Genomic DNA, 26,510 nt, shown 5'->3' on the forward strand with positions numbered 1-26,510 from the left:
TCAACATATTCACCCAAGGGTAGTTAATGTCAGTGCACCTCCAGCAGCTCAGAGAATATCTTTTGTCTTTGCAAGTCCTCATCATTAGGATAGAGAGCCTGATCTTACAGTCCCTGCTCAAGAAATTCCAGTACACCACTTTAAAGTTAGCTCTAAGAATTTTGATTAACATATTCTAACAAAACTTGGCAGGGGGCAGGGTTGTATAAAGCAAGCAAGAACTGAACTCTTGACCTTACTGCTCATTTCATAGAGATATTTCTGTTGGCTACCTAAAAACTCAAAACTTACCCCATTTTGAAAATGGCCAGCTAAAAATGACATAAAACACCATCCCTTGTGTTTGCCTCTTGTGTGCTTATGCCACTCATAGTATTTTAGTCTATATAAATCCAAGTCAACACAGGTCATCCTTAAAAAAGCACAGTTTCTATTTCCCACCCATCCTGTAAACTTCACCACCGAAGAACTATGTTGCTGTATCACATCTGATGTCTCATAGCTGAAAAGTAAGGACAGAAGCAGAAAACCATACGCAATTCAAAAGCAATATTCATTACTGGGACCAATGCTGATTCACACCTTTGTCAGTGATATGGACAGAGGAATCGAGAGCACCCTCAGCAAGTTTGCAGATGGCATCAAGCTGTGTGGCACAGTCAACTTGCTAGAGGGCAGGGATGCCATCCAGAGGGACCTGGACAGGCTGGAGAGGTGGGCCCAGGCCAGCCTCATGAAATTTAACTAGGCCAATCCCAAGCACAAATACAGGCCGGGTGGTGAATGGCTGGTGAACAGGCCTGAGGAAAAGGACCTGGGGATCTGTGCTGATGAAAAGCTCAACATGAGCCAACAGTGCACACGTGCAGCCCAGACAGCCAACTGTGTCCTGGGCTGCATCAAGAGAAGTATGGCCAGAGGGGCAAGGGAGGTGATTCTGCCCCTTTACTCTGCTCTCATCGGATCCCACCTCGAGTACTGTGTACAGTTCTGGAGCCTCCAGCACAAGAAAGGACATCAAATTGTTGGAGCAAGTCCAGAGGAGGGACGCAAAGATGATCAGAGGGCTGAGGCACCTCTGCTAATGAGGACAGGCTACGAGAGTTGGGGCTCTTCAGCCTGGAGAAGAGAAGGATTCAATGAGACCTTATAGTGGCCTTCCAGTATCTGAAGGGGGCCTACAAGAAGGCTAGGGAGGGACTATTTACGTAGCACAAGGAGTAATGGGTTTAAACTGGAAGAGAGGAGATTTAGGCTAGATGTTAGGAAGAAGTTCTTTACAGTGAGGGTGGTGAAACACTGGAACACGTTGCCCAGGGAGCTTGTGGGTGCTTCCTCCCTGGAGGTGTTCAAGGCCATGTTGGATGAGGCCTTGAGCAACCTGTTCTAGGGGGAGGTGTCCTTGCCTATGGAAGGGGGCTGGAACTAGATGATCTTTGAAGTCCTTTCCAACCTAAATCATTCTATGGTTACTTTGATTATATACAACAGTTACTTGGCCATGAATGGATTCATATTCATATTGCATACAATTGTTTGTCTCCAAACAGATGGTAATGACTCAACATTTTGCCAGCAGAGCTATGAATATACCCTTAATTTAGTAAGAGAGCATAGAAGTTACTATCAATTAAACACACACCCCAAACAGACACAAATGTCACCAATTCAGAACAGCACCAGTGCCAAGCCAGGGCTATGATTCTTGTGCACTAACCAAACCACATCTTAATCTTTTCAAAGACAGATCACTTTCTTTTCAAAATAGGACACAATTCAAAGCATCTTCTATAACAGATAGATAAGACAGCTTTTCAAGTTCCTCACTGAATATTTTCCAGCAAGTTCTATTGAGATGAAACAAAAGCAGGTAAAATATTACTCAATAAACCCATAAAGCTACTTATCAGGTATACAATTAAAATCCCTTGAGACATAGAACATCTCTAAGTCTCCATCATTTGGTTTTGGTTTGGAGGTTGGTTTTCTTTTAATAATTTCAGCCCTTGCCTAGTTTATTTTCCTAACAGCATTGTAAAACATTTTAGAAATATTACATCACAGAATAGAACATAGAACAGCCTGTCTTGTGTTCTGTGATAGGAAGCACAAAGTGATTTTACACCTAGTACATCTTTAGTACCAAATGCTTCTGCCAATACAGTTTAACACAGAGCACAGGGAGATATATGCATGCCTGATATTAAAAAAGGATGCTGAGATTCTCCAAATTACATGAAAGTGCCAAGTATTGAGATGGGAAAGGTAGCGAGTATCTGGGAAGAGGAAAAAAACATGTTCTGCTCAAGGTGGAGTATGTTTATTGAAGCATATTCAGGGTTTGCTAGAGAACCACACACATATCACTTGAAACAATGAAGAATTTTAGAAAGCCAAGAATGAGAATTCAGACTAAAGATACTTCCAATGAAGGTTTAATGATAGCCTGAAAAGTAATTATAGCATTTACACTTCTCTGGTTCAGAAACTCTCTCCAAGCCCTTGCAGATGTGACATCTTTTGTGTTTGACATAATCAGGAGATCAAATAACATAAACCTGCATTCGTTGCTAGTTAAGACACTGTCTTTTGGTTACTGGCAACCTCACGTAAAAGGGCACAAAGAACTATGTTATAGTGCTACAAGAGTAACAGCTCCCACTACACTGAAATTCACGCAAGCCAATTGCTCCCTGACCTCCCTATCTCAAGAATCAAATATTCATGTGTTCAGATACCATCTGTCCCTGAACGCGTTCCTAATTTTTAACTAAGCAATTACCTGATATAGACAATTGTGAGCTGCCCTCAAGCAACTGAAGGCTTTGACAACACTGACACCAAGTGACAGAATTCAGAAAGACAAAAATCAAAACAACTCCGCTTAGAAATCTTAGAATCTTGGAAGTTTGAGTTAAAGACCTCTTGCATTTCAAAGTTTTAAAAAATCCAGCCTGGACAATTCATTTCTAAAGAAGAAAAAAATGTTGTTTGCATGCACAGTCAATATCTGCTTCCATTAACTTATATATATTTAATTTTTCAAGTCACAAAATCTCAACAGTTCTTTTATGCCATCTAATCAACAAAAATTGTGTTAATGAGAATTTTAAGTCTACTAAGTCTACACTTCAGTTGAGAAATCAAAACCCAAGCAGTCTAACATGATCAGCAGTAAACAGAATTGGTGCCCCTCCTGAAATCTTACCTGATGACATTGCAGAAAGCATAAAACTCTCCTGAGAGAACAATAACTATCAAACCTACCAGCTTTACTGCCCATCGTGTTTATGTCCAGCATTCTCTCTCTTCCTACCAAGATTCTATGCTCTTACCTGCTGCCGTTTGTACGCCAAATAATCAAGATTTTCCAGATCTTTTTGAAACTTCTGGTAGGTTTTCTGCAGATCAGACTTACTGGATACATTTCTTAATGATTCAAACGTCCTTTGAAACTGCAATGGCAAAAGAAACAAATACTGTCATTCACACAGTTGCTATATTTTACAATGCAGTAGGTTTTTTCTCTACTAAACATGAAGTTATGTCACTTCTTGAACATACAATTTTGGTTTGAAACCAATCCCGGAATTCCAAGCACATTCCACACACCCTGTTTAATTAAACTAAATTAAATCTTCTAGGTCCATAGCTCAGAGTTCTAGGAGACAAAACACCAACAATCAACACCATCTTTGGAGCCTAGTTCTGTCTCTATGCCATGTTACAGGACAGAACATATTCATATAGATTTAATTTTTCAGCCTACAGAAGCATATGCAACTTCATAGAGGCCATGAATTCTTCATTCTATCAGTACATAGAACGAGAGACTCATCACTTTAATTTACTTAAAAGTGATTTGCAAGACTAAACACTCACCTTGAGCACAATGCTCACATTCTGTATGAAAGTTGAGGCAATGGTAATTATAATTCTTCACAACCTTACTTCTATATGTAAAGCTTCATTTAAGCACACTCTATTATAAAAAACAGTATTGGTATTATTCAAAGAGATGAAGAGATGTAGGAAACTCTAACAGAAAGGCCAAGGTTGTGTGAAAGGAGAATAGGAGATACAGCATCACTGCTACCTTCAAGAAATTATGAATCTACTCTGACTAGCCCCGTTTCTCCGTCTGTTGTTCTTTACCTCACAAGGATGTGACAGCAGTAAAACTGTAAATAGTTTAGAAATATTTTGTTATCACAGTGATTACCACCAGAAGCCAGTCCAAATATATTTACTTACACTGATATAATTAGGAAGAACTACTTGTCTCCTAAATCTATCCAAAATATTTTCAGAATCACCGAATTAACCAAGTTGGAAAAGACCTCTGAGATCACTGAGTCCAACCTATCACCTAACCTTTCCAATTAATTAAACTATGTCACTAAGTGCCTCATCCAGCCTCCTCTTAAACACCTTCAGGGATGGCGATGCCACCACCTCCTCAGGCAGCCCCTTCCAGGACCAGTCACTCTTTCTGTGAAGAACTTCTTCCTAATGTCCAGCCTAAACCTGCCCTGGGGCAGCTTGAGACTGTGTCCTCTTGTTCTTTCACTGATTTCCTCGAAGAAGAGACTTCCCTTCAGGTAGTTGTAGATAGCAATAAGGTCTCCCTTGAGCCTCCTCTTTCCCATGCTGAACAACCCCAGCTTCCTCAGCCACCCTTATAGGGCTGTGCTCCAGCGCCCTCACCAGCCTTATTGCCCTTCTCTGGACACACTCAAGCATCTCAACATCTTTCTTAAATTGAGGGGCTCAGAACTAGACAGAGTACTCAAGGTGTGGCCTGATCAGTGCTGAGTACAGGGGCAGAATGACCTCCCTGGTCCTGCTGGTCACACTATTCCTCTTACAGGCCAGTATGCTGTTGGCCTTCTTGGCCACCTGGGCACACTGCTGGCTTATGTTCAGTCACCTGTCAACCAGTACCCCCAGGTCCCTCTCTGCCTGGCTGCTCTCCAGCTATTCTGTCCCCAGCCTGCAGTGCTGCATGGGGTTGCTGAGGCCAGACTGCATAACCTGGCACTTGGACTTGTCCAAACTCATGGCACTGGACTGTGCCCATCTATCCAGCCTGTCCAGGTCCCTCTGCAGACTCCTCCTGCCCTCTAACAGATCAACACATGCTCCCAACTGCGTATCATCTGCAAACTTACTGATGGTGGACTCAATTCTCTCACCCAGATCATCAGTGAAGATATTAAACAGGACTGGGCCCAGCACTGATCCTTGGATCCCTGGGGCGCACCACTAGTGATTGGCTGCCGACTGGATGTGGTTCCATTCACCACCACTCTCTAGGCCCAGCCATTCTACCAGTTCTTAACCCAGCACAGAGTGCCCCTGTCCAAGCCATGGGCTGCCAGCTTGGCCAGGAGTTTGCTATGTCAGACAGTGTCAAAGGCCTTGCTAAAGTTCAGGTAGATTACATCCACAGCCTTCCCCACATCCACCAGGTGGGTCACCTGGTCATAAAAAGAGATCAAGTTGGTCAAGCACTAAATCCATGCTGTCTGGGTCTGATGCCCTGGCCATCCTGTAGGTGCCCTGTGATTGCACTCAGGATGATCTGTTCCATTATCTTGCTTGGCACTGAGGTCAGGCTGACAGGTCTGTAATTTCCTGGGTACTCCTTCCAACCCTTCCTGTGGATGGGTACCACTCTGGCCAGCTTCCAGTCTTCAGGGACCTCTGCAGTGAGCCATCAGTGTTGACAAATGATGGAGAGTGGCTTGGTGACCTCATCTGCCAGCTCTCTCACCACTCTAGGATGGATCCCATCTGGCCCCAAAGACTTGTGAGGATATAAGACTCAACAGGTCCCTAATTGCTTCCTCCTGGACTACAGGGTGCTGTTCTGCTCCCTGACCCCACCTACCAGCTCAGGAGGCAGCTGTCCTGAGGACAACCTGTCATACTATTGAAATTTGAGGTGAAGAAGTTGTTAACCACCTCTGCCTTTTTCTTCATCTCTAGTTACTACATTCCCCTCCTTGTCCAATAAAGAGTGGAGGTTATCCTTGCCCCTCTTTTTGTCATTAACATATTTATAAAAACATTTATTGTTATCATTCACAGCATATTCACTTATCTTGCTACAGTTACAGGCCATGGAGATGAAGCACCTACTGTAAGCTTGCAGGTGATACTGATAATCAGCAAATGAGGCAAAAGAGCAGAAGTTCTGGAAAAACAAGTACACATTTCTCTTTATCTTCACTAAAACTACAGTCACTGAATTGGAAAAATGAGCCACAGGAGCACAAGAATAAAAGCTTCTGCTTATCTTCAACCTTCTTAAGAGCCAACAATATACCTAACAGCTAGTGCTGTGGGCATCTGACTGAGGTCAAGCCCAAGTGGTGCATGCTGTTGGATCAGCCACTAGGTATTTCCTCTTTAGGGATGATTTACAGGCACGCTTGGAATCTTTAAGCAAGTTAGCACTTCCTCTTTGCCTCCCTGCAGCCTTTATTTCAGTCTCACTGCACTCATAACCAAGAAGCAAGTTAAGGTAGTATTTACATCTATTTCTAATGCATCTTACTGTTAAGTCATTTAGCATCTCTAGAGACAGACTGAAGAACTTTTAGATGCATTTAAAATGTTTGCCACCAAAAAATAAAAGAAAGTTTTCTCAGTATACTTCACTGAATTTTCTAACAGTGTGGGTGATAGATACGAAATGCTAAGCCTGATGTAGCCTTTTTATTTTTTCTCCACTATCCATCTACCTATTTTCATGAACCTTGGAACTTGTTCTCTTCTGCCACATGTAACAGACATGAGGCAATGAGTTCTAAGAGAAGAGACTGAGTCATAAACAGAATGGTTGCATTCAACGTGAAATTATATTCAAATTTTTATACTACTTAGGTTCAAATTAATTTATATCCAGCTTAATAAAGACTTAAAAGTCTCTTCATGTTACATCTTAGCTCTGCATCTTTCTTTAAAAGGCTATTGTCATTGGTCACTGTTACCACCATGTTCAGGTCATGCAAGCAAATTGATCCATAATACAAGTGTCTATGGAATAAATAATAATAATGAAGGCTGTTACTCTCTAATTACTAAAGTCTAATTATTACATTCCAATAATGTAAGTTTGCAGCTACACTCCATGGAATTCTTTCTGGAATTCCATAAATTGGAATTGCTTGGGCTTGTGCTTAAGCTTGTTTGGTCTGAGATGGACAAATTTCTCTCCCAAGTTTTATGAGACTCCCTTGATGAGCCTGGGAACCTCAATATGAGTTACATAAATTAACAGCTTGTGAATTAAACAGAAGGCCAGGCCACAAAAATACCAGAATATAAATATGCAGTGCAAAGTACTTCATTGCTTGCAATTCCAAGATGTGGGAGAAGACATCACTGAATATGGAGCACAAAGTCTTATTCCTAGTAGTAACATTGCAATCTCCATAGAAAGAGGTATGAAATGTGCAGATTCTCCAGTTTGTGAATAATTCTGTTTGACAAACCACAGAGCTTTAACGTCACCTGCCTTGCTTCCTAACTTTGGGTGACATAATTCTGCTGCATCTCCTTTACTTGGTTTATTTCTGCATCCTTGCATTAAGTTTAGGGCCAACGTTGCAAGAGGCTACTCTGTTATTAAGGAATAAGGTAACAAACCAGAGAAGAGCCATGTCTAGAGCTCCACAAGTCCAAGAGCACTTGTCTTTCAGAACACCACTATCATCTTCCACTGTACAGGGTGGCAAAACAGCACTCAATTATACTATCCACTTGTGAAATGCTGCTTTTGATTTTCATATACATTAGTAGAAGTTGCATTAAGAGGAAGCAAATTTTATTTCCATGGTGACATAAGGAAGCCATCCATTTAAAAAATGCCTTTTATAACTTTAACAACATATTGCTTCTTTGAAGGACTAAATTTTAATAAATGTAGTATTTGAAAACCCCAGGAGATATGGCTGAACATTCCAAACCCCTCAGATTTCAATTAATGGAGACACATACCTATGAACAAACAGTTGCCCTTCCAATATTTTGCTGTAATGAAATGGGCAACATGCCTCTTTGGAGAGGCTTATGGGGAGTAGGTCACACAGCTTTTTCCATTCAGGAAATATCAGATGAATTTGGTCCCATTTTATGAATGCCTGAAAATATGCATTTTGATGATACAGCAGATTACTTGTTTTGCATGCATTTGTTCATTTTTACCTCCCAAACCAAGGGCAAGTCATAAAATAAATTACTCTAGATCAGAATGATCTGTGCATGCTTGAGATACAAATAATTGTTGAGCAGACAAGCCACTCTGCATTACACTGACTTCATTACTATGCTACTAATAAATAAGCTGCCAAGAGAGACTGATTTTCCAAGGTTATTTTACTCACCTAGAATTTGCTTTCCAAGATTAGCAATCACGGAAGGACATTTCAGAGTGTCACTTCCATATTATTCTCTGATAAGCACTACACTTCAGTGTTAAGTAAGTGCTGCTGGAGAAGTAAAATACAGTAATAACTGCTACGGAGGAAATTAGCAATGCTCTTTTTTCCCTGACAGGTTCAATGGGAATATGCTGCAATGGAGTCCTAGTCACTGATCAGAACATTCAAATATTTACACAGTCCAAAGGAGAACTTAAAAGAAGTGTCTTTTTTGCTAATATTCTATCCTCCAGCTCTCCCAAAATAAATTTCAAACGCAATAACCAGACAAATTATTTGAGATCTCTCAAACTCAGATGTAATTCTGGAAACTTCATGCTTTCCATGTTGATCTATGTTACAAGACACCTTTGTATCATAAAGCTCCCTAAGCTTTATACTTACAACCTACTTCATTTGGAAATTACCTCAGAATTTAACAATTGTTTATTTTTCATTGAAAGATAGTATATAATCTTTCACACTATGTATGTTAAAACAAACCAGAAGAAAAATCCACCCTAAAGAAACCCATCTCCATTCAAAATTAGCCCTACTTCTTTCACTTTCCTTACTCTTGTTCCTGGGTTGTGCAAACTGTTTGCATAAAGCTTAGGACCAAATGAGACCAGACAAATTTGCTCTCATCACTGTTTGCTTCTGGTCTGTGTAACTGACAATTCACTGATGGTATTCTCTCTCATCATTTCAGAGGTACAGATACCACTTGTCTTTGACAGCCTTTCACAGCTTTTGGTATTTTTCTGTAACTTATTCCTTAATTCATAACACAAAAAAACTTTATTTCCTCCCTTTCCAGGCCTGTCTCTCCAATCCTATGTGCAGAGTTTTCAGGATATGTAAAAACTCACTTCTTCACAGACAGCAATTTTAGCAGGGTCAAAAATTCCCTCCTGTTGCTTTCTGTTTTATTCCCCCCACTACAGTAGTAGATGGGAATGATTTTCCTTTGCCATTGGGACCCAAGGCTGGTAGATAGGCAGTGACTGAACAGCAGGGAGAAAAAGGCTACGTATTTATGAACCTTGCCATCAAGTGTGAGTGCCTGATCCTGCTATACTCGAAATCATGCAGACACTCTGGAAGAAATGGAAATGATCCTCTCTCATATCTATCAAGCATGCTTTGCTTATGGAGACCTGTTAAGGATACTATGTCAGACAGGAAACTGAGAGACGGCAGACCAGGTGTCTGCAGCAGAATTAAAACCACAAAATTCCAGAGAACAGGGAGCTGACCCACACCTAAGTCTTCGATGTGACAACAAAGATAAGTTTCCAATACACATAAAGGTGACACTGAAGAGTCTATTGCAGACACACATCAGCTGTTTGACCTTTTTAACTCATCAATCACATTTTTTCTCTTTGATGTACAGCCTCTGTGTTCCATTTGATTTTCTTCTGCTGTAATAAAACAGAGGTTCCAAAGCCTTCAGGCTTGCCCACTTCAAAGAAATTCTGGACAGTAATACCTGAAACTGGCCAGTTAAGGTCCCTTCAAAGACATGTTTCTGACTGGCAAAAAAAGGCTCATAAAATTCCAGACCAGAGTGGACCTCAAGGATTATCTGCTCCAACCCTTCTTGGCAAAATCATGGCCTAGACAAGAGGACCCAGCACCCTGTCCAGATGAATCTCAAAGGTGTCTAATGCTGGGGAATTCAGTGATTCCCCTGGACAATTATTCCAATGATTAATTGTTCTTATAGTGAAAAGTTTTCCTCTCAAGTCCAACTGGAATTTCCCCAGGACCAACTTTTTGATGTTTTACTGCATGACACCACAACACCAAAACAGTCAAAAGGTAATGATGAGAGCAAGTCAAATTCCAGTTTAGGTACAGCTACGTGAGTCAAGACAAATATGTAAACCTGAGGCACAGGTGAACCTGAGATGACTTACATCTCCTCTTCTATGTAAACATACCGATTTTCTCCTGCTTAAAATACACTTAATGACAATTAAAACACTGCAGGGATGGGAGGAACAGAGACCACTGCGCTCACAGGGCCCAGGTCCACAAGCTGCCTCTTAGCTGTAGCTTCTTTTTGTTCTTTAATTCTTGACAACAGTTTTTCTATAACCCTAAGCAAGTGTTTTAAAAAGATCACATTGAGGCATTCAGAAAGAATATGAAGGTCTAAACAGTAAATCTACAAGCTTAGGAAGAAATGAAAAAAGGCAGAAAAAACATATTGGCTCAGCATGATCCAAAGTAGATTAGAGAAAGACAGATTGCCAATGGTCTTTGAATGAAATTTTCAGAACTCGTTACCTTCTCGCTGTTCTCCTCTGATCAATAAATTCAAGCAATTTCATTAGTCTGTTAATTCACTTAAACAACATTGAGCATTACTAATCCTAATGAATGAGGCTTTAAATCAAAGAGTGCAATACATTAGATAGCCCTTTTTTAAACTACATTTCTCACAGCTCAGTTTTACGATTAGACTTCCAACTCTAAAATAAACATGAAAATTAACACACAGACAGCTATTTATTTAAAGTCTTCCCTGATTAAAAAATAATAAGAAAATCAGTTATTTAAGGAAGCAAAATCTTTCTTAGCAGTCTGAGTTACTTCAATTTCTCAGTCAGTTCTAAAATGAGCTTGGTGTTTGCACTGCACCATCATACTCTCAAAAGGCTGTGAATTCCAAAAATGGCTAGAAGAGCAGGTACTGAGAATCTGTAGTAGCTTCTAATATGCCTTATTTGATACACACTTCGCTGGGTGAAGAAACACAATCTATAAAGCAACAAAATTTCCTTCCACTTCATGATTGATATTTCAAAAAATTCTAACCCCATGTCAGCAAATGCAGGGGTTTGGCCATTTGGAGTGAAGTTCCTACCAGGTTTATCAAATTCTTCCAAAAAGATTAATCTGTTATTTCTAGTTTAAAAGTTACATTTCATTATTTTCATGGCAAAAATGTTTGTTCTTTCTAGCAATACATTTTCCATAAAGATTTTATTACACAGACATCAACATGTACATAAAGCAATACTCTTACGGACTGCGGAAGCAGGTAGCTGAGGTTCATCTTAGAATGACAGATGTGACAGGTAACACTGCACAAGGCTGTACATGACAGCTACTCACAATGTCTCCTTGCTATTTTTATTCACAGATTAGAGAGAAATTTAATGTTTAATGATCCAGACTGTATTCTGTCAGTAGAAGTATGGTTTTCAAGTGCTTTGCATGTCATGGTGTTGGAATTAAGCAGTTTTATTGAGTGAGCTGTCAGCACTCTTTGACAAATGGGTTTGAAAAATATTAAATACATAAATAGATAATTCCACATTAAATACTTCCACATTGAATGAGATCTGATTAATTCTCTACAGGGTTCTTTGACAATGCTGGACCACTTTATACATATTAACAAGAAAACTTCCTCTGTTAGAATTTTTATTTCATTTATTTTACAATTACTATTTTTTTCTTCATTTTTTAAATTAATTTTTGCCCTGTTCTTTAAATTTCTTCATTTTAATATATGGCAACTATAGAGCTCAGACTTCTGGAAATAAAGATAAATGAGATTGCTCATCTCTTAAATGATTAATGACAGCTGTAACATCTGTGTCATTATGAAGGAGGTGATGAAATAGTTTAAATGTTAATATTTTAGAACTATTTCAAAGAAAAAACTGCACATTCTTTTTAAAAATACTTGATTTCCAAATCACATGAACTTGCAAGCATTGAGAATATTAAAGCTGTTATAACAAACAAGGTCTGCTTCCTACACAGCAACCACTGTGGGAACACACTGGTTTCATGTTGGAGCAAGGCCATGCTGAAGAAAAACTGAATTCCTAAAGGGAGTTTTAAAGTACAATAATTGAAGTTAAGGACTTTGTAAAGAGCAAAGCAGGGATTCATTAAACTATGTAATTGCATTTTAGATCTGGCTCAGTTAGTCACAAATAAGTTGTTTGGATTGGAAGGTTATTCAGTAACATGTTAAAATATCTCTAGGTTGATTTCCTGATTAGATGTCAACATAAAAATATGCCACAACAGCTAATAGCACTGTTGGCAAGTTCAACAGTTGGGACAGAGACTAAATAAATGTGAGAAATGTACTCTGCTTCCCTCAAAGACCTAGGGTGAGGGCTTTTATGCAGGCATTTTGGAGAGCATTATGCCACACCAATTTGTTTTAAGAGTTAATTGAAGAATTCAGTTATTATTCCTATGAAGAGAACTAAATTGAAGTATGGAAGAAGATTATAACTTAATTGCAGTCTGCAGTGCTGGAGTTTTTCCTGCATGATTCTATGCATTCTTTTATGATTTTCAGTTATTGTTCTTCATTTTCAAATTGAAATCATGAAGTGAATTTTAAGGTTTCATAGAAATACTGGAGCTCTAGGGAAGAAAATTACCCACTTCTAGTCCCCTCATGTAAAACATACTGAAACCACTTTAGAAGGTTGCACCTAGGATCATTAAAGTACCTACATAAAGTAATAGGTTACCAGTGGAAATTATGATTTAAGAACATTTTCCACAAGCAATACAAAATCCATAGACCACTCCTCTTAGAGCTGACAAATTTCATATCTATATAACAACAAAAAAGCTTATGCAGTGTTCATTTAGCCTGTACAACACCTCCAACAACTGTCAATTTGGGATGTTTCAAACACAACACTGAAACCTACACAACATTGTTTTATTCCAAAACACTGTTGCTACTCTGATTAGCATCAAAATTTTCATTCCCTTGTCCTCCTCAAACTGAATTTGCTCCAAAATGGTCCCTTTTAAGTCAGTGAGTCCTCTTGTATCATGAGGCATTATTAGAGGTGGCACTGACTATTCACCTCTGCCCTGAAACATTGAGAAGTCAATAGGACTTCAAATTTGTATCAGTCTTTCAGACAAAACTGTTAGGGAGAAAAAAGGAAACAAAAATAGAACAATTCCTTGCACTCCCGAACAAAGACGCACACCAGACTGAATGAAGCACTTCCCAGTAAACACATTTTTTGTGGTCAGATGCATGATGCTGGAAAGATCAAAGTCACACTGTTCAAAGAAGGAACACATGAGACACTATGGCTGACCTGAAATGAACTCAAGTTTATATAGACAGGAAAGTACTTTGATGCTGAAGAACAGAGCTGTGGACATTCACCTAATTCAGCAATAGTAGCCCATTCACTGGTTAGTTTTATATGGGAACGGAGGTATGAAGCCATAGCTTCTGTACAAAGAGAGCCACGTAGGGAAGAAAAACCAAAAAAAGATTACCTAAAACATATTGCTAACATAATCAGTACTTCCAAAACTCATTACTCCCTTAAGTGAAAAAGTTAAGTGGCATCTGGAGAATATTTTCTACTGCACCATTTTTCAAGCTTTACCAACATTAGGATTTTCTGGTTTTCTGTCTGTAGGGTACATATATGTAACTGGAACTGGGGAGTCGCCAGAGGTTCCTCTCACACATATTCTCTGTCTCCTTTTAGTTGACATCTCTCACAAACTAGAGAGTAACTTCAACAGAGACAGACCTTTACCTACTCAGTTCTTTCCTTCTGGCAATATCCACATAAAATTTCATTGTTAAAATTCTCCACAAATAAATTATTCCCTAGTACTGCCACAAAATTCAAGTAGGTTTCATGCATGAAGAGCTATACAAGTACAATTCAAGTAAGAAGACAGAAAACAATAAATAAAACAAAGTTACAATGCAATTGTACAGACAGCCATCTGCTTCCCCAGATCAAATATGTTGAGTTAAAGTAGAAGACTTTTTCTGGGTTTGGTACATTCTGCAAATCTCATCTAGAATCTACACTCCTACCAATTGCCAAGGTGTTACATGCATGAGATCTGCAATATCCAGACAAAAAAAGAACTTTCAGTGCAGAAAGAACCCTCAGCAGAAACTTCTCTAGCTAAAGGGAGCCTAAATCAAATTCTACTTACCATAGTTATGTGTTCCAGTAAGTATGCCACATCAACCATGTCCGCCAGAATAAGAAGCCTTGTGACAGCTGAAAGTAGAGATCGTGCTGCCTGGACAACAGCCTGCCTCTTAGGCAGATAGCAGGGATCACTGGTAAAGGCCTCTGCTGATACCTTTAAGGCTTGACCTGCAAAATGAAGCCAGAAATTCCCTTAGGCACAACACACAGGGAAAAAAATACCTAAAATCATCAGATATTTGTCAAGTCTCAAATATCACCAACTCTGGCATTGCTTTGCTGCCCTAATGCCTTGAAATGAAAGTTAGTTACTACAGATCATGCAGAATGTGCCACATTTTTGAATGATGTTCCCCTTCTGTTCTTCTGAATCAATTCTGAAATAACTCCCTTGGCAATCATGCTATTACTCTCAACTGTACACAATGAGCCTAGGGGCACTGTATTAAACTTTTCTAGTCACCTTTTTTTTGTGTTACTGTGCACTTTGCTGTGCTTGCTGTTAAATAATTCCTGGTCACAGAAGGGAATCAAATATTGTCCTTCTCACTATAAATCTAACTTAATGGAATGGAAATCCCATACACTCGTAAGTCTGACTCTGACATGAAATATGTTAAACCTGTGCAATGGAGCTAGTAACTGTGGCAATAGCCAACAATACTACTCCCCAACACAAGATTTTGCAAACATAGTTGAACAACAAAGTCAACAATGACAAAGATGTAAGTTTACTTTAAGTGGTCTGCCACCTACACATACTCTGGGGGAAAAAAAAAAGTCATTACTAATTTCTAAAAGCATTTCAAAGTCTAGTATCACCTGGGAGCTTTGCTAGTGATGGTACACCCTGAGAGATCTCTGCACAAAAGGGCACTGGAAAACTCCTGTTGCACAAGCAGAAACTGCTAAAATAAATGCCTGACCCACTGAATTCCTTCTATCAGCTTGGAAATCAAAAACAGATTAAAACTGTAAAAGATTAACAGTTTCATCTGTGCTAAAATTCAGGAACATCAGCAGCAAATGCAGCAATTCAAACATTGCATATTCGTTGTTGGCAACTCTCTTACAGTGCCCTGGATTTTGGATGCAAAAGTAAAGAAAAATATAGTATTTTTCAAGAAAATGACTGCTCCCAAATTATGTGCTTTGTTTATTATGCAATATTCTTTCTACCTATATTTAAATAACCTATTTGGTTATCAGAATGGAGTACCTTACTCTAAGCAGTGACACAGAAAGAGATAGTGCAGGAACATGTAATTTTTGTTCCATTTTGTTCTGCAAATCTAAGCCTGCCGAAATAAAATTTCATGGTACCCTTAGCACAGTAGAGTTCCACTCAAAGGCAAGAAGTCTGGACAGGTCTCATGCAGGAAGACTATTGGCATGTGTGCTTCAGAGTATGTGGTCATAAAATCAAAGCAAAGTCATGAAAAGTTCTACTGCCTTAACCACACGTACATTTGGAGTCAAAGGAAAAACTCAGCCACAGAGTTTGTGAAAAATACAGTCAGTAATTAATGCCTGTTGATAGAAATGAATGCAAACAGCAGGGATTTGCCATAATTAGAGACTTTGCTGTGCTTCCTCAGTCAGAACTGAATGAGAACTATGCAAGAGCACCAGAGTTTGCCAGGCTGTTCTGTATGCCACTTCATAGTGAAAAAGGAAAAAAAAAGTTTTATTGCACTTAATAGACACTGCTTTTGAGAAAGATACTGAGCAAAGGTTATAGAAATAAACCTACCAGTTACTACAGAGACCTGAGACAGGACTGGCCTGATTCTCAGAACACTGAACACTTCCAACTCACGAAAACACATCATCTCTTACAGAAGCATACATTTTCATTGTGCTTTCTGGTTTTCTCTTGGATTTATTACAGGTTTTGCTCAAATCATGTATCTTCAAGTACATGATTAGTAAGTTCCATCAATAACTAAAAATCATACTAATTTGAGATCTGGTGTCAGCACTTGCTACATCACAAAATCATTGAAATAAACCCTATCAATTTCTTGTGCTCGAGACAAGTTAGAACGTTTGTATATGAGCTAGTAAGAGGGTAGCAAATGTAAAAGCTATCTACAAGGAGGGCAGAAAGGAAGATCCTGGAAACTACAGACCTGTTAGTCTGACCTCCGTGCCAGGGAAGGTCATGGAGCAGGTCATCTCAAATGCCATCATACATCATATAGACAACAACCAGGGGATAAGGCCAAGCCAGCATGGGTTTATGAGGGGCAGGTCCTGCCTGACCAACCTGATACCCTTCTATGACAAGAGCACTCAGCTACTGGACAAGGGAAAGGATGTTGATGTTGTGTTCCCAGACTTTCAAAAAGCCTTTGATACTGTTCCCCAAAGAATTCTTGTAGACAAATTGGCTACTCATGGGTTGGATGAGCATACCATTTTCTGGAGAAAGCACTGGCTGGACAGGAAGGCCCAGACAGTGGTGGCCAATGGAGTTAAATTCAGTTGGCAGCCAGTCACTAGTGTGTGGTGCTTAGGAATATGGTTTAAGATGAATTTTGTAGAGTAGGGTTACAGGTTTGACTTGGTGATCCCAAGGGTCTTTTCCAACCTGAATGTTCCTGTGATTCTGTGATAACACACAACAGCTGAGCACATCACACAAAAAGAAAAAAAAAACCACACACAACTGCAAGAAATAAAAATCAAGTATTAATCAAGAACATCCATTTCGAAAGTTTTTTAATTCTCCATCTGCAACAGACAGAAACACTTCTCCAGACAAGTACTGTTTTCAGTACCAGAAGTTTCAAAGCACTGATTTGAGTACAGTAATGCTGGGCAGAGGAGAAGTGGAGAGATTAAATTCTGCTAGCAAGGGCAGTTATCTTTAGATGTATTTTTGATGGTGACTACTAAAACTGTACTACTATAAATTAGTAGCAGTTCGGGAATTCTTAGTTTGTCATTTAAGATACTGAATTTGGAAACTCATTGTTGGACATGGGATATACAATGCACCCACACTCTATCATGAAACTCAAATCCTTGCCCTTTTATTTCTTTTATGACTTCAAACAGAAAGAAAACTGACCAAATTTCCACCAAAAAAAGTATGTAAAAGACTAACTGTCTCCTTTTTATTTGCATAGTATTTAACACCACCTGTTTACCCTGCAAGAAACTGGATTTGGATATCTTAAATTCAAGATGTTATCTCTCAGGCTGTAAAAAGAGCATTTACACTCTAATCTTTATGCAGATTCTTAAAAACAATTTCACAAAGCCACAAAACTGACACATAGCATGTCTTAATAAGACAAGAAAGCGTTAAGCAAGGATATTCCTTTCTGCAATTAAGATGTATGAGTGTCCCCCTTAGTGCCTCAGGATCCATTGTAACAAATACTGACACTATTTCTTTCCCAGGACAATAAAATTAACATCATCACTGCTTGATTTGCCACCCTTGTAACTTTTCAGCTTTCTGAACAACTTCAATAATTTTTTTATACCAAGGAAGATATTCAAAATGAGCTAACTGCTTTGCCATGAAAATTAGAAATCAGAAAAGAGACCAAGTTAAACCCCTCACTGATGGGAAAGTGAGGCTGGCAGTAAAAGCTCACCTGCTACTAAGCTTCAAAGAGTCTACAGAAGCAGCGAGATGCAAATTTGAAGGAAGATAGTGCCTCCTTGTTCAATAATCTATGGACAAGTCAACTGTAAGCCTTTTGGCCAGTAGCTGACAAAAGGTACACATTAATGTTGGGTTGCTAGCTCATGGCAGATACTTGCAGTAACACTTGTGAGCAGGGAGCACCCCTCACAGACTGCTCAACGTCACACTAACAATAGGTAAATGTTCTCCATCATTTTGGCAAGCCCAGGAAAATAACGCTTTCTTCTCTAATTTCTTTAAATAGGACTAAGTAGGAGGAAGAAAATCTATGCATCACATTTCTCTCTTATATTTGTTTTCACATCTGGCTTTCTCCTCTGTTTTCATTTTTAGCTGCAGCAGTGTGATATCTACATGGAATGCAGTGCATTTTATGCCATTCTTGTGTCCTCCCACAAGGAGGTATTGTTGCCAAGAAAGTTCCACTGCCCACTCCTGTGGACTGCACCCTTAGAAGCTGCTGGATTTACAGCTCTAGAGAAACAGGCTTAAAAAGGAGACACATACCAGAGTCAGTAAAAAGACTTCAATTGTTCTATTCCCAAACCTGAGAGAAGAAACAAACCAAGTGTTTATACCCCTAAGAGAAAAATGTATAAACTCTGACTTACTCTACTATTTGTAGTCTTAAGCTACTCAGGCCTCGACTAACACATAAGCAAAATCAGAGAAGGCTGAAAGTCAATGTCACATCAGTGCACCCTTTCCCAAAACCAAGAGATCAAATACTATTCACTAGTTGAATCACCTGTTCTAGACCCACAACCAGCTGAAAGTGACACTAACAGTTGTCAGAGCAAAGCAGACTGATACTTCCTCTGTGTTCCTACTATTCAACACCATGGTAACTTAAATTCTCACAATAGATTTCTGTAGATGTTACAGGGTATTTTTCTCCTGTCACACTGTCTCTTAACCCCACTCAGATACCACTGCACCCTGTTGCATTGCAATTATTTCACTGCTGCATACCAGGAAGTTCCACTTCCACATCTCATACAGCTCTTCCTAATGTGTAATCAGAGCCTCCATACACCCTCTTCATGCCTTACATCCATCCCTTCATTCCTCTTTTCCCACTCAGGGATACTCAATCCAGTGATGGTGATATCAGAAGCTTTTCTGCATGAGATCTGTTATTGGTTTGATGCAAAAGTGGCATGGCACAGGTTATTTCAAGCCATTTGAATATCCAAATTCTATTTCTCAGAATGAATGTCCCTCAGATGCAGAGCATACACATGTAACTCTTAATGCAGAACAAGAAAGTTAAGCTTATTTTTAACATTTGGGGGGGGAGACATGTACAAATATAGCATCATACATGAGATGGCTATCCTTGTCCTTCACTAAACATCCTTATAGTAATCGCCCCATTTCGTGCAGGGAGTGGAAGTTTCTGCCATGCTGAGGTCTTGCCTCCTCCACTTAATGTCAAAACATATTAAATATGGATACACAAAGTACCAAATTCTCTTTTTTCTAATTTCTTCTTTAAGAGTGACTGAAGGCTCAAAACGTAACTCCAGCAAGTAATTTGCATTCAGTTCCCTGTTATGTGTGATGAAAGGCTTATCTAGGAACACACTTGAGCATGATAACAGCTAAAGGCATGAAACATTGATAGAAACAATACAGACAACAACTGTTGTGTTTCTGACTGTATATAGTCATCAGACAATGGTAATAAATACCAAACATTTTAGCTATGCCTGTGTAACTGCAAACTGCAAGTATCACATCTTAATGGAAACTAAATTAAAAAAAACTCATCTACTGACAGTGTTTGTTAAGGACAACTGCAGCCAATGAAGACACACCTATGTCCCCATTTCTGAACACCTCAGATGAGTCACAACTGCATCAGCAGAATTAAACAAGGCAAATCTCTTTATCTGTCTCAACTGGTCACATGTTCCTACTAATTTGTCCATTTATTCCCCAACATATTATCGTGAACAGGATTAGCAGCAGCAGCTTGAAAAAGTCTATCACTCAAAATGGAACCCCAATGAATGAGCTCCAAAAGTAACCAAGCAGCACTTTCACACTGGCAACTGACATTCAAAAGAAGTAAGTGTTTAATTCTCATGTTACAGTAGGTGACACAAGATAAAATACCAGAAGAGGTGAGAGAGCATTTATTCTTCCCAGATACTGGCATGTAGCTCTGGCTCTATCAGCTTGGCTCAAATCTAAGCAAAATTATTTATAACATTGTTTCAAAATTCCACTGTAAAATAAATACAGGCAGTAGCCAGACACACACACACAAAAAAAATCGTAATTTAAGAGCATATTAATAAAAATGCCTGCCACTCACCACACAAAGATATGCCCACAGAAAATTAAATGCTATGTTCTATGACATGCATGGCAGGTGACTGCATGCAAGCACAGTTTGTAACCCACATGCTCTCAAAGAGCTTGAAGTAAATAATATGAGACATTTCACAGCAGCAGAATGCTACCTGAATAACAGGCAGTAAAGTTACATATGATATGGCATACCACAAATTAAAAGTAATACACCATTTCAAAGAACTAAAAATATCTGCAAAGTTTAAAAACTGCTATTTATCTTACAATTATTCACCTGCTTCTTAAAATTATCTTGTGTAGTTTGGCAAATCCTTGGAGGAAGATTAGCTGTGAGCACGTGGTTTGTCATTGCATAACAGTGGATGAAAACATGGACTTAGCTTTCTTTCCAAATGTATGAGGTGTATATAATCTACTTTATGTATTATTTATTTTTGTAGCTATCTCTGGTCTTGGCTGAGAATCAATCAATAAATTGAAAATATGACATATTTTTATATTATCTCTGTATAAAAATCAATATAAACCTATATATTTTATTCTCGCCTTGTGTTGTCAGCCTGGAATGGATGAGCTAACATTTTAAGACTACTCTAAATGAATGATTTTTTTTTAAAGCTTCAGCTGTTCAGTGTGACAAATAACAATGGTATTTACTGGTCATAAGTCTTTTAATCACAAAGGACCTTAAGGTATCTCAGACATCATGTGTATATATCACACTCTAAAATGCAGCCATCTCTAGACCCAGTAGATGCCAATAGGCAGTAATCACTCACGTTACAACAGTGAAGACTCAAAAAACCACACTAGCTGCACACTGAGAAAGACAAAATACAAGAAAAAAGCAGCAACAAAAGAATCCTGACTGCCTTGCAACTTCAGTAAGAGTAGGGTGATAAAAAGATCTGATTTAAATAGGTAACACTGAGTCCTTCAGGCACAAGTTGTCTCATGCTATAAGAACATACCCTATATGCTGCTCAGAAGTGAAAAGGCAACTGAGCCCATTTGGCACCTTGATAAAACCAAGCCTGGTAGGTAACTTATTTGATAACGTGGCCCAATAATAACTTTGTGGTACAGATCACTGCTTTCTGCTTGTCTGCTCTCACTTATTTGGGAAGGTTTTCATCAGTCCCTCTGATTCCAAGCAAACCTTGGGAACCACTTGTTTACAAAATTCGTGGAGCAGTGATGAAAGTACACATCTCGCAAATGACAAGGCATTAAAAGTGTTACTACTTAGTTCTTTTTTGTCTCTAACGCCTTCTTCTGAATCAATTTTCAGGGTTGATTTCTGCAAGAACATATTTTGGGTGTTTGTCATTTGGCTTATTTGACTCTAGCCTTCATATTCACTCACTAGGCCCTTATTGTCACTGGGGAGACTAAAAATGAAAAAGCAGTAAAGAGCCTGACAGAAAGTTCTCAGCAGATCATAAAACCTGGTTCTGTTCTGGGAATCTGTATGGAAATAGGAAGAGAGGTGATGAGGGTATGGCAAAACTCACCATAGACAAGCTGTTCTATCATGAGAGCATGATTCTTGAATCCATCCTCCTCCTACTGAAGTCTCAAAACATACCTCCTAACAGGACTGCTACACATTGCCAAATTAAGTCCTTACTACCCCACAGAAGAGACACAATTTCTGGGTTTGATTTTTTTACACGCATTTGTTGTGCTTAAAGTGCTTTAAAGCCACTAAAATTAATAAGGGGCATTCAGTCTTCACTGAAAGAAAAACCAACCAAAACCCCCACCACAAAAAAAACAAAACTTCCATTGATAGAAGAGTGTTTTTCACAACAAAGCTCAGTTTGCACACTTTACCTCCTTATAAGTGATGTCTGAAAACATCCAATTAGACAACACAGAAGTTGAGTAATTTGAACATCAAAACATATTTCTCATGGATATCCTAGGTTCCAGTGCTACAATGGTTGAAGCAATTCCTTGTGGTGCCTGAATTATTTTTCATATACTTACTCTCTTTCTGGACATCAGCGAGTGCTGTATGAAGTTCCTCTTTAAACACGATTGATTCCTTTGCAATTTTTTCACCCTTGTCCAAGAGATTCCAAGTGGCTTCTTCCACAGAAGCTAGCAAAACACAGGCTCTTTTGGAACGACCCTTTTTCTTACTAGAAGGATTCTGTGGACAGTTCACTAGTGTTGTAACCTATAATTAAAAGAAACAAAAAAACCCATCATGGTGTAAGTTTTATAAGTGAAATCGTATTATTCACCAAAAAAAATAAATAGATCTATAAATTAAGAATAAGCAATGAGATTTCCCCTGCTTTAGGGAAAGATAGGGAAAACCTCAGCATACAGGCAGCGAATGGGCAAAACCATTACATCGAATTTGACAGACAATTCTACATAATATGTATTCTTCTTCTTGTATGACCAAAGCAAAGTCAATAGAAATCTCACTGCCATATTAATCCTGATGCAAACTCCTGACACTGCTTATTTCAAGATTTCTTCATGGTAAAAAAAAAAACAAAACCAAAAATACTAATGCTAACCAAGGAGGCTTCAGCCAAGGCAGGAAATATGATTAGTGCTGAGTCTTTCTCACACTGCAGTTTAAACCTCCGAAGCAAACATCCCAAATGTATACTGACACATTTCAAAATGCTTTCTCTTCTTAAAAATAAGGATCACAGTGCTCAGAACATAGCACCCCATAATTCTCAGGGAGGCCCTCAACACTAAAATTGTGCATGGTTTTACTCTGGATGTAGGTTTACTGCAGATTTGCCCACAGTACGTTTGCACCAATGCACTTCGACATCCATAAAGAACTTATTTTTATACAGCATCCCACTCCCCATTCCTCAGCATCCGAACACAGCCTCCACACGCCAACTCGGTCTTTCTAACAGACTATTCTACATGGCATTTCTTCAGCTGTCACACTATGGAAAGACTCCTAAAATATTTTAAAAGAGAAGTGTCATACAGATATTTTTAAACATATTTTCATTACGTTTGGTGATGTTTTTTAATCATCCCATTCTGTTATCTGTGTCAGAACATAGATAGAATGACATCGTCTAACTGTAGTCTTGGAGTTCAATGAACACATAGAACAGCTATATAACTACTTCATTTTATTAAATGGTATTTCACAGAATTACAGAAACATCCAGGTTCGAAAAAACCCTCAGGATGACCAAGTCCAACCTATAAGCCAGCTCTACAAGACTCATCTTAAACCACATCCCTAAGCACCACATCCAAATGACCCTTAAACACATTCAGACTACAGTCTTCTTCACACGTATAATACCATTCTATATACTGTTCCTTCATATGTTCTGAAGGAAGAGGAAAGGACGTAGAGAAAAAATATGAAAAACAATCCTTTCTGCAGGTGAAAATTTTTGACTGTAAGACAGCATCACTGTCAGGAAATATCAGAGATATCAGAGGCAGGTTGCAATCTCCAATACAAGTCAAAAATTGATAGCTCGTGGAGATTCAAGAATACAGAAAAACTACCCTGAGTTCTCTTAATTCAAAATTCCAAAGAGAGCAAAAGCTTTATGCAGATCCTACACAGAAAGAGTTTAAGTACACAGTAGCTAACACAAAGTGCTCTTTTGATCCACTGTCAACACAGTTTGCAGCAGTGGCAAAAAAGAAAGTCGAAATTATATCCCTGTAAGAAAAAAGACAAACATCCCCTTAGTAATACTGCTCATGCCTGCCTGCATTTCCCAGTTAACACCTGATTGCCACACACAGCAGGTCTCCCACAGTCAATGGAAATCATTGTCAGCAGTCTATTTTGTAGTTGTGCTAGAGGCACAAGGGTTTTTCAAGTGAAATTTTCAAGACCATATGCTATCACAGCTGCAAAGCTGAATCATCATCTTGCTGCCTGTTATTACTATTATTTATTAGGCTGAAGAGGCAAACATTTTTGTTGTGGTTATCTCAAATATTGAAGTCTTAAGGAACTGTGCAGAAATTGAGTTCAGCACTTACAGACAATATTTCAATACTGTAGTAACCAAGGAAAGACATTGCTGTGGTATCTTCAGTATCAAAATATTTGGTTTACCTTTGATATCAATAGAAAAGTATTTCAAAGTATCAATCATCAAAAATCATTCTTTTGTCTCTAGACATTTGAAAAAATAAGGCATAATGGCAGTGATTTAATGACAAAAGTACAACTACCCTGTGCACTGTATCAGAATCAAAAAATTGATTAATTACTTCCAGTGTGCATAAACTCACCATGCATAGAACTAAAACCAAGAGCATATGTTTTCTATGTAAGTAAACTTTTATTCATGTGGATGATAGGTGAGAATAAATGTCTTTCTATTTCCTTTTTTTTTTTTTAATCAATTATGCAAGAGATCCTAAAATACATGAAAGTTTCTACATTCTGGAAAACTTACTTGCTGCCACCAACTTTCCTTAGCTCATGCATAAGTATAAAATTTAAAGAGAGGGAGGTAAGATTTTTGGCAAGGAAAATCTCTTACAGATGTTTGCTTATGTATACGTGCAGACACCTAACACATATAGTGTACATGTATACATAAATAGAAAGAGAGAGCTTTAGATATAATTTTACAGCTTATAAGACTTGCAATGATGGTAAAGGCAATTATCAAGCATTTCCTCCATGAATTAATAAAGCTTATGAATTCCACTAATCCTATCTTGAAAAAATTTTACTTGTATGTACATTTAAAAGGGAAAAAATTCTTGAAAGAGTTGGCTACAGAATCAAACTTATACCAAAGTTATTCCTTGTCATAACTGTGATCACTATACAGTAGAGCAAAGAGATTAAACAGACTTCAGTCTTAGAATGAGAAAAAACAAGCGGATATTTTCCGTTACATTGATTGTTATATTTGGTGAGTAGATCTAGCACAAGCTGTGTGAACGAAAATGCTTTATGATTGACTGATTGCTTCACAGTAATTGCTCCATGACAGAGTGCACCTCTCATAAAAGCCCAGAATTAAGATTGTTTGAGCATGCAGTCAACTTACAACAAGGCAGCTGTCAGCTGAACGATGTCAATTTTGACAACCATCATTTTTAATTTGCCAGATGCATTGACAGGGAACTTCACCTAGAAGTCTTACTTTCAAAATTAATGTTCTCAAAGTATCTGGAATAAGATAAAATAAAGTCCACAGAGAGAAACCTTTGTGCTGAGGGGGGCAATTGGATAGGATTCAAGAAACGTTTTTTCAATAGGCAGAAACAGAGAGCAGCTGGCAGAATATCACCATGAGAGTGGTTTATGAAGCTGGACACAGAATTACACTGAGGCAGTTACATCACTTTTAACATAAAAGTTTCTATCAATGCGGAGCCCTGCATAGCACTATTTCAACTTAACAATTTGGGTCACACCACTGTTTGGGATGCAGAGGGGGAAACACTGTGAGACTCTCGCCCCTGCAATCCTCCTAACACTGTAATCAAGCAGTATTGGTTTATTTCAATGAGGGAGAAATTGTCACCTTAGAGAATTCTACGCAAAACAACCTGTCGTGCTCTTTGCACAGCTTCAAAGTGACCACCACTGTCAACCGCAGATTGCAGTGAAGAGAGAGAATCTGGTAATGTCATTTGAATAGAATTGCCTGTTTGGAAAAGATTGGGTGTGAAGATTATAATGAAAAATAAACAAAAGAGGCTAGATAAGTTTGGGAGAAGCAGAAGTTTTAGATGGGAAAATACAACATTCTTTGTCACAGTCTGGTTCCCAGGGTGAAGGGGGAAAAAATCATCTGAGCAGAAATACATTCCTGCAAGAACAAAATTTAACTACCATGTACCTATGTGCCTGAGTGAAGTCAAATAAAGTCCCTGAGTTGCACAAGAAAAAAGTAGTCTTCCTTTAATATCCATCCAAGTACGTGAATATTTGATTCTGTATTAATTAAAACAATTTGTAATAGAAAAGTAGTAAATTGAAAACAAAAATAGAAAAAAAACCCACAGAAATTATAGTAAAGGGTAGACATGTCTTTACTTCTTTTTACTAAGTTCTTACACCTATATAAACATGCAAACAGACAGAATACTGTACTCTGGAATAGTATTCAGTCTAGTTTTGCTCTC

At 38.5% G+C, this 26,510-nt stretch overlaps 1 protein-coding gene across 10 annotated transcripts in view; it reads right to left on the reverse strand.

Annotated features, from left to right (window-relative positions):
* Window positions 1–26,510, reverse strand: part of CTNNA3 (catenin alpha 3) — a 452,565-nt gene that overhangs the window by 415,406 nt on the left and 10,649 nt on the right. For all 10 annotated transcript variants that reach the window (XR_010302601.1, XM_064145224.1, XM_064145225.1 and 7 more), the window contains 3 exons: window positions 22,386–22,578; window positions 14,409–14,575; window positions 3,336–3,455 (listed from right to left, as the gene is read on the reverse strand). Coding sequence is in view for 9 of the 10 variants with exons in the window: in XM_064145224.1 (XP_064001294.1) it covers window positions 3,336–3,455; window positions 14,409–14,575; window positions 22,386–22,578 (480 nt within the window). In the remaining variant the exon portion in view is untranslated. The remainder of the gene's footprint in view (window positions 1–3,335; window positions 3,456–14,408; window positions 14,576–22,385; window positions 22,579–26,510) is intronic.

Source organism: Pogoniulus pusillus, chromosome 6 (assembly GCF_015220805.1).
Source record: "Pogoniulus pusillus isolate bPogPus1 chromosome 6, bPogPus1.pri, whole genome shotgun sequence".
NCBI classification, from domain to species: domain Eukaryota; kingdom Metazoa; phylum Chordata; class Aves; order Piciformes; family Lybiidae; genus Pogoniulus; species Pogoniulus pusillus.